Raw genomic sequence first — 13,571 nt, forward strand, 5'->3', positions numbered from 1 at the left:
GTGACTACCTGTTTCCAGAACGACGCCCTTCAAACAAGACTTAGATGAATTCTGATGGGCCATCACAGTAGACACAAATATGTTTTAGGCATTTAACTTCAGAGAACTAAGTGCAAGCAATACAAAGTATTTGGTCAAGCCGGTCATGCATAATACAACAATGGCAAGGATACAAATATTCAAGCACAGTTGCGGTTGATAAAACAAGAGATCTCATAAAAACAACAACTCAGTTCGGCACCCAATAGCATGGTCTGATGCTGATCAAAGAACTAGAAGAAAGAAGTAAAGCAAGGCAGTTGTGTCCAGTTTGTATCTAGTCTCCGCGACGAGGTCGTTTGAATTGGGGGAGCACAGTGCAGGTCCTGGAGTTGTGCTTTCCGATCCCACATTTTTTGCATCGACGAGTTTGGGCCAGCTTTGGACTAGCATCGTGATCAGGGCAAGAAGATTTGTAGTGTCCTTTCTTGCCACAGACACTGCATCTGCGTGGTGGAGCGGGAGGCTTCATCTTTGGTGTGTGATCAATGGCATTAGCCGATGAACACGCCCCATTGTGGCGGAGACCATGATGCTGCGTTGTTCCTCGAGAAAACCATGGTGCAGCAGCAGTCTTACTGACACACACATCTGAAGCTTCAGTTTCAGACTGCCTTTTGTTGGGCCTCATCGGCTGCGCTCTACGAACACACGAACCTGACGGTGCGGGGTCCGGATGTTCAGGCTCGCTGTCTTCGCTGCTATCGCTGAGCTCAGGCATCTGCAGACATTCACATTCCTCGGTATGGTGTTCTTCAGAACCGCACACGGCGCAGGTCGCCGCTGGCTTCTTCCCTTTCTGCTCTAGCACCGATTTCATCCTCTGAGATTTGGGACGACCACGAGAGGGCCTTCTCTGCGGCGGCAAAGGCGCATCGACCGGATCAGACGCAAGGTCAGGGGGCATTCTCTGTGGTGGCAAAGGGACGTCGACCGGTTCAGACATGAGATCAGGGGGCGCAGCTTCACCGGCATATGCCCCTGAGTTCGGAATTTCTTCAGAAAGGGTAGCAGGAGACGTGCACCTCAAAGTTTCGGACCCGCACAAGCCAGCTGATTTGTTTTCTGCTTCTTCCTCAGCCATGGCATTCAGTTCTTTCTCCAGGGCTAGCAGTCGCTGCACGGCGTGGTTGAAGAGCGGGACACTCATATTGCCAAGCTTGACAACCTGCAGAGCACGCACATATAAAATGTTGTGCCTAAACGTCTTAGACACCCCCAGGTCCGAGTCCTTCTGATAACATTTTAAGTGATCAGGAAGAACATCACGGGCATCCCTACTCCACCTTTTCAAAATGTAATGACTAGGGATTCGGCACACACCAACGTGCACCATCACCTGAAATGGGGAGAGCAATTGGATCAAATCTCTCGTGTACTAAGGGTGGATCAAATGTGATTGGAAATGTTTATGGTAAAAAAATACCTTCAGAGCATGCCGACAAAGGATACCCATGTGCTCAAACATGGCACATTCGCAACTGTAGGTATCGCTCTCGCGGTCAACCATGATCTCATAGCTAACCTTACACCAGTGAGCACGGCGACTCGAGTCCACGTGCTCCATGACAACACGTCCATCTAGTTGCGGCCCTTGAACGAGGTAACTACCGGACTCGAACAACTCAGCGGAGAACAACTTGAACAAGGAGCGCGTGTAAACCTTGGACGTGTGACGCTCGATAGGAAAGTTTGTATGCAGGACCTTACCATCCTGTAAGAAACCATGGGAACCACAAGTCATTAAGAAGATTCCAAACAATGAACCACTAGGGGTGTTGGAACACGTCACCAGCCCCATCACATACAGGAGGATAACTCTCCACGTCCTGGTCTCTAGGATCACTAACTGCATGCGCATGTTTGTCCCGCACGTATAGTTGATCATGGGCCTCGTGCCGTTGTAATCTCTCTCCCTCCCTCTTGTACTCTCTCTCATGCATATATATAAGCACGCCCCTACAGTGAATACAATCAGAGTGAGAGTTACCTAAACTAGCTTGGTATCAGAGCATCTTCCGATCCTCTCCCTGCTTCCGCAATGAACCACCTCCTCCGCCGCACCCGCTCGACGGATCCCGACTCGCCCAAGTCCAACCCCTTCCTCCCGAACACTGCTCGCGTCGTGCCTCCCACACCGGCCGCCGCCTCGCTGACCTCCGCCCCACCCGTGCCCGATGTTCCTGTGATGGCCGCGGCTCCTTCCTCGTCGTCCTCAGCCCTGCGCGCTGTCCTCCCCAACCCTACGCCTACCGCGGGGATCCTCCGCACCGCGGGCAGCACTCCTGTTCGACGCCTTGCGATCGGTGGCACGGGCGGCGCCATCGTCCCTCGCCTCGCGCCCGGCACCTCCGACGCTGGCCCCTCCTCCGCGCCCGGCCTGCCTCCCTCCATCACGCACTATTTCTCCTCCAAGCTGCAGCTTGAGTCCGGTAACTACTCTCGGTGGCGTCAGCTTTTCTATGTTATTGCCTGCAAACATGAAGTGCAGCACCACCTCGACATCGCCACCGAGCCGCTCGCAAAGAGTGCCGTGTGGCGCAACGACGACCTCACCGTCGTGCTGTGGCTGCACGGTGTGGTCGACGAGGACCTCATGGACGTCGTCGCGTCCCCCGACAGCTCCGCCCACGACATCTGGTGTCAGCTCTACGTCCTCTTCATGGACAACCTGCCCGGGCATGCGGTCGTCCTCGGCGCCGAGTTCCGCAATCTTTTCCAGGGTGATCTCACGATCGCTGAGTACAGCCGGCGTCTCAAAACACTGGCCGACGCGCTCGGCGACGTGGGCGAGCGCATCTCCAATCAAACCCTAACCCTGCAGCTCATCCGCGGCCTCAACCGCAAGTTTCACGTCATGGCGACGTTGCTCCCGATGCAGTCGCCGTTCCCCAACTTCGTCCAGGCCCGCTCTTGGCTCCTCATGGAGGAGATCTCCCTCAACGAGCGGGCCCGTCCGGATGGGCGTCCGGAGGCCACCGCCACCGCCCTCACCATCAACACGGGCGCCGGCGGCGGCTCCACTCCCACTGATCGCCCCTCCTCCGACAGGGGCAAGGCTCCCGCGACCCCCAACACCGGCGACAGGGGCGGGCACGGGCGCGGGCGTGGGCGCGGCCGTGGCCGCAGCTCCAACACAGGCGGCTCCTCCTCCGGTCGCGGTGGACCACCACCGACGGCCCCGGCGATCCAGGCGGGCTACTTCGCCCCCTACGGTGCCATGATCCCCGCCCCGACGCTCCAGCATCCGCGGGCGCCCTGGGCCGCGCCGAACGCAGCTGGTGTCCTCGGGCCGCGACCGCCGCCAGCCCATCAGGCGTACCCCGTCGCCACCCCTTCACCACCAAGCAGCGGCCACACCTGGGAGCAGTACAACCAGCTCTATGCCGCCCTCCAGAACCTGTCGACGCAGCAGCACAACGCCGGCGGCGGCCAAGACTGGTTCCTGGACACCGGCGCCTCTTCTCACGTGGCTGGTAAGATAGACATTCTCACTAAGTTTTGTTCTCCGTCATGGCATCAATCTCAGGGCATAGTTGTTGGTGATGGTTCCCGTCTCCTTGTTACGGCCGTCGGTTCCACCTCTCTCTCTTCCTTCTCCCTCAATGATGTTCTTATCTCTCCCACCATCATCAAAAACTTAATATCCGTCCGTCGTTTTACTATCGATAATTCTTGTAGTATTGAATTTGACCCTTTTGGTTTCACCATGAAGGACCTAGCCACTCGACGGATCATCATGAGGTCCAGTAGCCACGGTGACTTGTACCCATTCTTCCACGACTCAAACATCCAAGCAGCACTTTCGGTGGTTGGCGGCGTATGGCATCAGCTCTTGGGACACCCCTGCTCCAAGACTACTTCCATTTTAGCTCGAGATTTCCTTCCATCATGTAATAATGGCACGGCCAAAACTCATGTTTGTTCCTCGTGCCAGTTAGGCAAGCAGCCCCGGCTGCCTTTTTCCTCTTCGCACTCCAAAACTACTGCGCCATTTCAATTAATACACTGTGATTTGTGGACTTCTCCTGTTAGTAGTTTTTCGGGTTTCCAATACTATCTTGCCATACTTGACGATTACACCCATTACTCATGGACCTTCCCCCTACGCAACAAATCCGACACCGCGGACATCTTACACCGCTTTCACACGTACGTTTCCACGCAGTTTCATGTCCACATCCAATGTGTGCAATGTGACAACGGCGGTGAATTCCTTTCCACCTCTCTCCGACACCTCTTTTCTAGATACGGCGCCTCCTTTCGCCTGTCCTGCCCACATACATCTGCGCAAAATGGAAAGGCCGAGCGCCTAATTCGCACCACGAATGACATCCTTCGCGTTCTTATTCTTCATGCCAATCTTCCACCACCATTCTGGGTCGAAGCCCTCCATACAGCCACCCACCTCCTTAACCGGCGTCCTTCCACGGCCATTAACTCTGACACTCCATACTTTCGTCTCCTCGGACACCCACCATCCTATGACCATCTACGAGTCTTTGGGTGTCTATGTTTTCCCAATACCTTAGCCACCAGCCCTCACAAACTCGCCCCCGGTCATCCCGATGTGTCTTCCTCGGGTACCCCCTCGAGCACAAAGGCTACCGCTGCCTTGACCTCATTTCTCGCAAGGTCATTATTTCTCGGCAGGTCACATTTGACGAGACGCAATTTCCTTACTTCCCAGCACCTGCCACACCCCGACCCTCACCCCTGCCCGCCACAGCGCATCCTGGCATCGAAATCCTCCCCGAACCCCGAGCCTTACCTACCTCGTACCCATACCACCCGCGATCCTCCGCGGGATCCGCGCGGATCGGCTCCACTCAGCCGCCCTCCCCCACCTCGGGGCTATCGCCACCATGCACTCCACCCGCGCCACCCCCGCCATGCACTCCCATGCACGTAACCCCCGCGCCTCCCACGCCAACAGCCAACCCCGCGCCCCCAACCCCGCGCGTCCAGTCCCCCAACCCCGCGCCATCTGGGCCACCCACCAGCAGCCCCACCAGTCCCTTTGCGCCTGCTGATCCTCCCGCCCGCCCCGTCCCTCCCCTTCCCCCACGAGCTGTTGCCGTCCAGCCACCAACGAATTTGCATGGCATGCGCACCCGCAGCAAGACCGGTTTCTCCCAACCAAAACAGATCATCTCCCTACACGCCTCCTCTCCTACGCTCAGCCCCATTCCCTCTTCCTACCGAGCGGCCCTCAATGACCCTAACTGGTACAACACTATGCTCGAAGAGTTTAATGCACTGACTCGGAATAAAACTTGGTGTCTAGTGTCTCGTCCTGCAGGTGCCAACATTGTTACAGGCAAATGGATATTCCAGCACAAGTTCAATCCTGATGGCTCCCTCTCGCGGTACAAAGCACGGTGGGTGCTCCGCGGCTTCACTCAGCAAGCTGGCGTGGACTACGGCGAGACCTTCAGTCCGGTTATCAAACCGGCCACCATCCGCACCGTCTTGAGCGTCGCTGCGGGGCAATCGTGGCCTATCCATTAGCTCGACGTGAAGAATGCCTCCCTCCACGGCCATCTCACCGAAACCGTCTACAGTCACCAACCGTCCGGCTTCGTCGACTCTACTTCGCCGTCCCATGTGTGCCGCTTGAACCGTTCCTTGTACGGTCTCAAACAAGCGCCGCGCGCCTGGTTCACCCGGTTCACCGCTCACCTCCGCACGCTCGGCTTCCTCGACTCGCGGGCTGACTCCTCGCTCTTCATCCTTCGCCGCGGGGGTCAGCTCGCCTACCTGCTGCTGTACGTGGATGATATCATCCTCACCGCCAACTCACGTGCTGCCCTCGACTCCATCATTCGGGCCTTGCACCGTGAGTTTGCCATGACGGATCTTGGCACTCTCCATCATTTCCTGGGGATTAACGTCACCACCACCAACCGTGGGTTGTTTCTCTCCCAGGAACAGTATGCCCTCGAGATCCTTGATCGGGCCGGCATGCTCAACTGCAAGCCGCTCTCCACTCCGGTCGACACCCTCGCCAAGCTGTCTACTGCCACCGGGGAGCTCTTCCACGACCCCTCGCTCTACCGCAGTCTGGCCGGGGCGCTTCAGTACCTTACACTGACCCGCCCTGACCTCTCCTACGCCATACAGCAGTGCTGCCTCTTCATGCATGCCCCTCGCGACTGCCACTTCCAGCTCGTGAAACGGATTCTTCGGTATCTTCGCGGCACAACGCACCTTGGTCTTCAGCTTCATCGTGCCCCCACTACCGAGCTGGTGGCCTACTCCGACGCTGACTGGGCCGGGTGTCCCGACACCCGCAAGTCCACCTCCGGCTACTGCGTGTTCCTCGGGCCTAACCTCGTCACCTGGTCGTCGAAGAGGCAGCACACCGTCTCCCGCTCTAGCGCGGAAGCCGAGTACCGTGCGGTCGCTCACGCCGTCGCCGAGTCTGTCTGGCTCCGTCAACTCCTCACCGAGCTTCATCATACTCCGTCTCGCGCCACGGTGGTCTATTGTGACAATGTGAGCGCGGTCTACATGTCCAGCAACCCGGTGCAACACCAACGCACGAAGCATATCGAGATCGATCTCCACTTCGTGCGTGAGCGCGTGGCGCTCGGTGAGATACGCGTCCTGCACGTTCCAACAAGCTCGCAGTTCGCCGACATCTTCACCAAAGGGCTGCCGACGACCGTCTTCCACGACTTCCGTTCCAGCCTCAACGTTCGCGAACCCCACGTTGTGGCTGCGGGGGGGTGTTGGAACACGTCACCAGCCCCATCACGTACAGGAGGATAATTCTCCACGTCCTGGTCTCTAGGATCACTAACTGCATGCGCACGTTTGTCCCGCACATATAGTTGATCGTGGGCCTCGTGCCGTTGTAATCTCTCTCCCTCCCTCTTGTACTCTCTCTCTCGTGCATGTATATAAGCACGCCCCTACGGTGAATACAATCAGAGTGAGAGTTACCTAAACTAGCTAGGGGGCGGAGAGTTTACGATGAAAAATTTATTTACCTTCTTTGTGTGTGCCATCTCAAAGTCTTCATCCTCGCACCGCTGTGCTATGAGCTTGTTATACTGCAGCACAAAACGGTTGAGAGGTGCTGAAAGCGAAACATAGCTTTTCAGCACATTATTCATGCACTCATTACGTTGCGTGCTACACATCTTGGCGCAGAAGTTCGAGCTGAGGTAGGGTTTGGCCCATTTGTCATGGCAATCATATATATGTGCCATGTACCTGTTGCCAGCAAGTCCATAGGTGTCCATCAGATAAGCCCATCCACGGTCGAACTCATCGACAGTCATCATCTCATTCGTGAGACGATTAAAGTCAATTCGGAATGGGGTCCCTTTCTTATATAATGCCCCAAGATTCTCCTTTATACTTTTCATAATGTGCCATTTGCACAAACGGTGGACTGTAGAGGGCATTGTATGAGCGATAGCAACTTCCATCTGCCGGCATTGATCTGATAATTCACAGAACAAACGAGTCAGGATTTATAAGGAGGAATGCATGCCTTATATACAGACAAACATGACACCAAGTTGCCTAGTACCTGTGAGTATCGTCTGTGGCGTCTTCCCGCCGTTGGCTTCAACAAAGGTAGAAAATGCCCACTTGAATGAGTCTTCTGTTTCTTCTCTGAGAATAACACACCCGAACAGCGCAGATTGGTAGTGATTGTTCACTCCAACGAAAAGACCCACAGGCATCTCATACAGATTACTCTTATAAGTGGTGTCGAAGGTCAGCACGTCACCAAACAGATGATAGTTAGCTCGGCTCTTCGAGTGACACCAAAGAATGCCATGCACACGCCTCTCTGAGTCGACCTTCACCGCATAAAAAAAATCAGGGTTTTGCACTTGCATCTTACTGAATATATCGAGCGTCTTCGTGATGTCGTCGAGGCTTGAATCATGTACGAGGGTTGCGCATAGATTCTTCAGACAACGCTTGCCGAAGGGAACCTCTTCGTGACGCCCGTGTATATCGGACATCACGCCATAAACCTTGTTCACAGGGATGTTGTTAGACCGCATATGCTTGATCAGTTCTTTGATGGACGAGTCAATGGTATTGTGGCACTTCCACACCTTCTTCTCTCCGGCAGTGTCTGCAAGCTCGTGGTTATGGGTCAGGACGATTGTGGAGAAGTACCATCCATCATCTGCAGTCCTCTTTAGCCTGACCATAGCCTTGCATTTTGTCCTAGCAGATTTTGTGTTCTCCTCCTTGTTGGATCCCTGCGTTGGATGTAACACACTAATAAGCTCTATCTTGCGCGGAACGAAAGCAAAAGAATGCATAAAAAAATGGAACCCTGTGTATGATCCAAGAGTTTTTCCCACCTCGCACGAGCAGAGGAATTCCTGCATTGTTTTGTAGCATGCGGGCTTCGTGGTATACTTGTTTCCCCGCTTGATCCCGAACCCAACTTCCCAAGAATAGGCGTTGTAAAACTCGTGCGCCTCTTGCTCTGATGAGAAGACCATACCCACGGCCGGCTCGAAGACGACAGGCGAGCCTCTCTCCGCGGCGAGGCTAAAGGCGCGCTGGATTGAGTTGGTCCGACCTCCCCCCTCCATTGTCGATCGACTGCAGGAGCTGCCGTTGCGGTTTCTGAGAAAAGATCAAGTAGGTATGAAATATCAATACGGGAAGCCAGAATTTGGATCACAAGTGATGGACGCCACATCACCTCTGACGGCGCGCGTATCCCTCGGTGGCGACCAGTGGCGGAGACAAGGGGGGCGAGCAGGGGCCTGGCCCCCCCTAACGATCGAGCGATGCTGTCTAATTAGCGATAGGAAGCATGTAATCCCACGTATATCTACATACTTGCCCCCCCCCCTATCTAAGCGTTAAGTTTAGAAAAGGGAATAAGGCCCATGTGAAGCCCACTAGTAGTCAGGTTGGGCTATTGGCTCAAGTCTCCTCGGGCGTTGTGCTCTTCTGTGATTAGTACGCAGAAAAATATCCGCAGCCGTTCCGTGCCCAAGCCTGCCCGGCCGCCTCTGCTCTCCCAGCCCTGCTGCTACTCTTGATCCTATTCTTACGGCGACGGCGTGACGCAACTTTCTTCAGTTGCCAAATCTTCCGGATCTAACCAACGGAAACTAGCCAAGGACACATGGTTTAACACATCACTACATCACACCATCTAATAATCTCATTTCCCGTCTTGTATTGTTGTTCAATTTATACATCAGCTTTTTGTTGTTTACTTGTTTCGGTTGTGTGATTTCTGATGGTATGATCCTATCTTGTACTGTCCTTAAGATAATCGTGATCATGATGCGAATTATATTATATAAGTTCCTATTTGTGATGCAAAATTTTCATATGTCGAACAACTAATTGTGTTGGACGAAAATTCATTGTACATATAGCAAGGTTCTAGTTATTTACTTTTGCTCCAGAAAAAATGAACTTGACTTGGCCTCCCCTATGTCAAAATCCTGGCTCCGTCCCTGGTGGCGACGGAGGTAGGGGGCGACGACTCGTGGTCGACGTTGGTCTGAGACTGCGGCGAGGGCATGCCGGCCGTGCCGCCGTCCGTGCGAGCGGGCTGAGGTGCAAGAATAGCCCCTCCATTGCAATCGATCACCGTATCTTCAGACGCTACGGTAAACGTGAGAGGCTCACCCCCCGCGCCGGCCCCCATGAAGTGGACGCGACGCGCGCCTTCCGGCAGGATCACGTCGCGCGCGCGTAATGAACCGGCGAGCTGGCTTCCCTCGGAGGTACCCACGGTCGATGGTGGCGGCGTTGCCGAGAACACTACAGCGAGTGGCAGATGCTAAGATACCAGATGCGGGGATCCTAACCAGCAAAAACACTAGGGAATATAGAATGGAAGATCAACTACTACTTACCTCCGGCTGTAGCATCATGCGGGCTATCCATTCCAGCCGCCACTACCGAGCACGGCGATGGAGACGAGCTTCAACTGGGTTGCGTCTTTTCGCAGATCCCCGTTCAGCAATTGGTGTTGTAGATGCCAAACGAGGACGCACAAAAATGGTTAGCGACACCACGGCATTTTAGTTTTCACAGACACCCACCGAAAGCGGCATGCCGGGGACCCCGATGATGCAGTGCTTTTTTTGTCTCCATAATTTGGGATTCGTTTACAAAAATATATCGTACAAATCGTGGGCATTACGTTCTGAGTATCGTTTTTGCATAGACGTGGTCGTACGTGGTAATACGGGCATCTCACGACACAGACTCCCACGATTTCGTGTTTACGGTGAGAACGCTTTACAGTTTTTAAAGTCACGATTTACGTTTTTGTACATTTTTTTGGTCACCAGGTAACACATGGACACACAGACAAAGTGGGCTATTCGACCCTAAATTCGATCTGGCCACACTAAAAAAAAGTTCGATCTGCCCTACGAAGGCGCGCCAATGGGTCGGATTGCGTTTACTTAACCACAAAAAATAGGGTGTGTCTAGAGCACATCTAGATGTGCTTTAGTTATTGCACATCTAAATGAGTGAATCAAGCACAAAGAGAAAATAAAAAAAATATCCACACGAATCTCGACGTAAGATCAATGACATAGGACTTAGATGTGCAATACTTATGGCACATCTAGATGTGCTTTAGCAAAACTGCAAAAAATAACACGTTAGAAACCACACGCATCAGTTGGTAAGATGCAGAAATGTTACTTGTTTTTTGATCGGCTGATTGCTTTTGCTCCGCTCCGGAAAAGTAGGATCGCACGAGGCGATCTATGGAGGCGACGAGGGTTCCCTTGTGCGCCGCCTGTTCCCCCTCTCTCTCCGTTGGCCGCTCCGACTGCGGGAGGGAGGGGGAACCTAGGGTCTGTTCGCTTGGTGGGTGTGTGGTAGGGTTAGAGTTGAGGAAGACGTTGCCGAGGCCGTTGCGGTGGTGTCGTGTCGGAATAAATTTCTCCGAGCTCCGTTCGCGGTCAGGCGAGGCTTTTGCCTTCGTCTAGGAGCCAGCGGGGTGGGGGATCCTCGGATCTCGTCGAGGTCGCAGGCTATGGTGGATGGAGGTCCATTGGCACTGGCCGTTTGGGTTCTCAGATGGGCGATGGATGCAGGGAGACGAAGATCCTTCTTCTTTCTTGTCGGTATGATTTGCTGCTGCTGTTCTTCTCCTTTCTCTGCGCCGATGCTGGTGGAAGATCCTGCTTTATCCGGGCGGTTGGCCCGGCCGCGGTGCTGGATCGGTCGGATGGCTTGAGTTCTCTTTCTTTCGGAAGGGACACTTTTCGCGGTACTCAAAGCCAAAGATGGCGACGGCTGTTTCAGGGGTGTTAGATTGATACCCATGCCCTCTCAGCGCTGGTGTCAAGAATGGAGGAAGCAGAATGACGGCAATTGTACCGTGGTCGAAGATGATGACCTGCTTGCATATCCTTCTGCTGCAGGGGTCTTCTCTTAAGATTCAGGGATGATGACACCGGGCTCCGGAGATCTTCTTGTATTATGGTTGTTTTAGGGTACTCTAGGTTAGGTGTTCATGATCCTTTGTGTTTACGTTTCAGTGTGTTTGTAAGGGTTAACTACTTTGTACTATTTTATGATTTGAATAAAAAAATTGTAAAAAAGGATAGGTAAGATGCAGGAACAAAACGGTGATACAAATGCCATGGACACACTCGACAGAATTAACAACGACCGATACATGTGGCTTGGATAAACCGACGAAGCCACGACCTAGACACAACTGGACTTCTGTAACGTCTCGAGACCGATGTGCTAGGTGTCGTTCAGTTATTCGCTGTTGTTGCCTTGTCATTGCTTGCGTGTCATGCATTGCATATCATGTCATTATGCGCATTTCATTTGCATATGTGTTTGTCTCATGCATCTGAGAATTTTCCCCATTGTCCGTTTTGCATTCCGGCGCTTCGTTCTCCTCCGGTGGTCATTTCAAGCTTTCTTTTGTGTGTGGGGATTAAACATTTTCGGATTAGACCGAGACTTGCCAAGCGGCCTTGGTTTACTACCGGTAGACCGCCTGTCAAGTTTCGTACCATTTGGACTTCGTTTGATACTCCAACGGTTAACCGAGGGACCGAGAAGGCCTCGTGTGTGTTGCAGCTCAACACCTCTCCAATTTGGCCCAAAACCCACCTAACTCTGCTCCATCATCTCGGTTGTTCGATCACGATCGCGTGGCCGAAAACCGCACCTCATTTGTACTCTCCTAACTCCCTCTACCTATAAAAGAGCACCCCTCCCCGAAATTTCGGATCAATTCGTGGATGAAACCCTAGCTTCTCCCCCCTCGCGCCGCCGGACGCGTCCACGCCGCGCCGGACGTGTCCATCTCGCCGGCCACCTCACTCTCACCAATAGAAGCCCGCCACCTCAGCTCCACCGCTCCGCTCGACCAACCGCAGCGCGCCATGTCAGCGCCCGCGCCGCCCCACTTCGTCGGGGCCCGGAGCAGCCCAGATCCGGCCCTCCCGGGCCCGAGGCTCCGCGCCGCCACCGCAGAATTCCATCGCCAGCCGCCTCTTCGCCCGTCGCCTAGCGCCTCCCCGCCGACGACCATCGCCGCCCAGCGCCACCGCCCGCCTCCTCTCGCCGCCTCGCTGCCTCCATCGCCGGTCGCCGCATCCGCCATCGCCAGCCACCGCATCCGCCATCTCCACGTCGCCATCGCCCGGATCCGGCCACCTCCGGCCAGATCCGGCAGCCCCCGCGCCGTCCCCGGCGTTCCCCATCACTCTCCGGCCCCCGCCGTTGCTGCGCCCTCGCCAGAGTTTCCTGGCGCCGCCGCCGTCCCCCTGCCTCCCTCGATCCAGGCGGGATCGAGGAGGAGGACGCCCTGCGCCTCGTGGGCCCGGCCCAACCTCCGCACCAGGCCAGCTCCAGCGCGTCGGCCGCCTTGGCCTCCCAGGCCCAGCGCCCGAGTCCGGCCCAGCGCGCCGCCCCCGCGTCGGCCTGCCTCCCCCTCCTTCCTGGACCTAGCCCATGGGTGAACCGCCCCCCCCCTCTCCTGTTTGCCCTATGGATCCATGTGCAGTTTCGGCCCATAGCCAATTTTTTCCAGATCTGCGATTTAACGATTTATCCAGAGATTGCCAGTTTTGCAGAAAAGTCCCTCTAGTTCATGCATTTAATAACTCACTAACCGTGCATCGGATTAAAATGTTTTATATATGAAACTTGCTCAGAATTTTGTGTAGATTAATAATATTCAACTTTCATCTATGTTTAAAATGTTTAAAATGATGTTTGTTTAAAATTTCTCCTATGCCATGCTAAAATGATTTAATTCATAACTAAATAACCGTAACTCCGAATTTAATAAACTTTATATGTAATTGGGGTAGAATTTTGCCTAGTTTATCATGGTGGCCTTACTTTGCATGTTTAACAACCCTAAAATTGTGTTTAGGGCAGAACAGGACCTAATCTAAAATATGCATATGGGGATTTACCGGAATTTGTTGTTTGTTGTTCCCGGCCTCATTTAAACTTGACTAGATAGGTAGTTTTGCTTTGCTTCACTCTCTTGCCATGTTTAACAACATTTAATATTGTTGGGT

At 54.0% G+C, this 13,571-nt stretch overlaps 2 protein-coding genes across 2 annotated transcripts; one reads left to right on the forward strand and one right to left on the reverse strand.

The window, feature by feature from the left end:
• Positions 1 to 316: 316 nt before the first annotated feature.
• On the reverse strand, positions 317 to 8,633 carry LOC125541384 (protein FAR1-RELATED SEQUENCE 5-like). The gene is made up of 5 exons (XM_048704812.2): positions 8,379 to 8,633; positions 7,583 to 8,273; positions 7,035 to 7,492; positions 1,466 to 1,753; positions 317 to 1,378 (listed from the first exon to the last, which is right to left on the reverse strand). Exons 1-5 carry the CDS (start codon positions 8,613 to 8,615, stop codon positions 317 to 319), a joined length of 2,736 nt encoding a protein of 911 aa, XP_048560769.2. The 5' UTR covers positions 8,616 to 8,633.
• LOC147984531 (uncharacterized) lies at positions 1,825 to 3,883 on the forward strand. Its single transcript, XM_087539769.1, has 2 exons — positions 1,825 to 3,515; positions 3,755 to 3,883. The coding sequence occupies exons 1-2, from the start codon at positions 2,081 to 2,083 to the stop codon at positions 3,790 to 3,792; spliced, it is 1,473 nt and encodes a 490-aa protein (XP_087395895.1). The 5' UTR covers positions 1,825 to 2,080; the 3' UTR covers positions 3,793 to 3,883.
• Positions 8,634 to 13,571: the final 4,938 nt, after the last annotated feature.

The sequence above is a fragment of the Triticum urartu genome, chromosome 2A (genome assembly GCF_056163025.1).
Source record: "Triticum urartu cultivar PI428250 chromosome 2A, HENAU_Tu73, whole genome shotgun sequence".
Lineage (NCBI taxonomy): Eukaryota > Viridiplantae > Streptophyta > Magnoliopsida > Poales > Poaceae > Triticum > Triticum urartu.

Coding starts and splice junctions, on each gene's coding strand:
- LOC147984531 (XM_087539769.1), top strand. CDS start 2,081: ATGAACCACCTCCTCCGCCGCACCCGCTCGACGGATCCCGACTCGCCC. Junction 3,516..3,754: donor CGCCTCTTCTCACGTGGCTG/GTAAGATAGACA, acceptor TTCACCATGAAG/GACCTAGCCACTCGACGGAT.
- LOC125541384 (XM_048704812.2), bottom strand. CDS start 8,615: ATGGAGGGGGGAGGTCGGACCAACTCAATCCAGCGCGCCTTTAGCCTC. Junction 7,493..7,582: donor GCCACAGACGATACTCACAG/GTACTAGGCAAC, acceptor GTGAATTATCAG/ATCAATGCCGGCAGATGGAA. Junction 1,754..7,034: donor AGATGGCACACACAAAGAAG/GTAAATAAATTT, acceptor GGTTTCTTACAG/GATGGTAAGGTCCTGCATAC.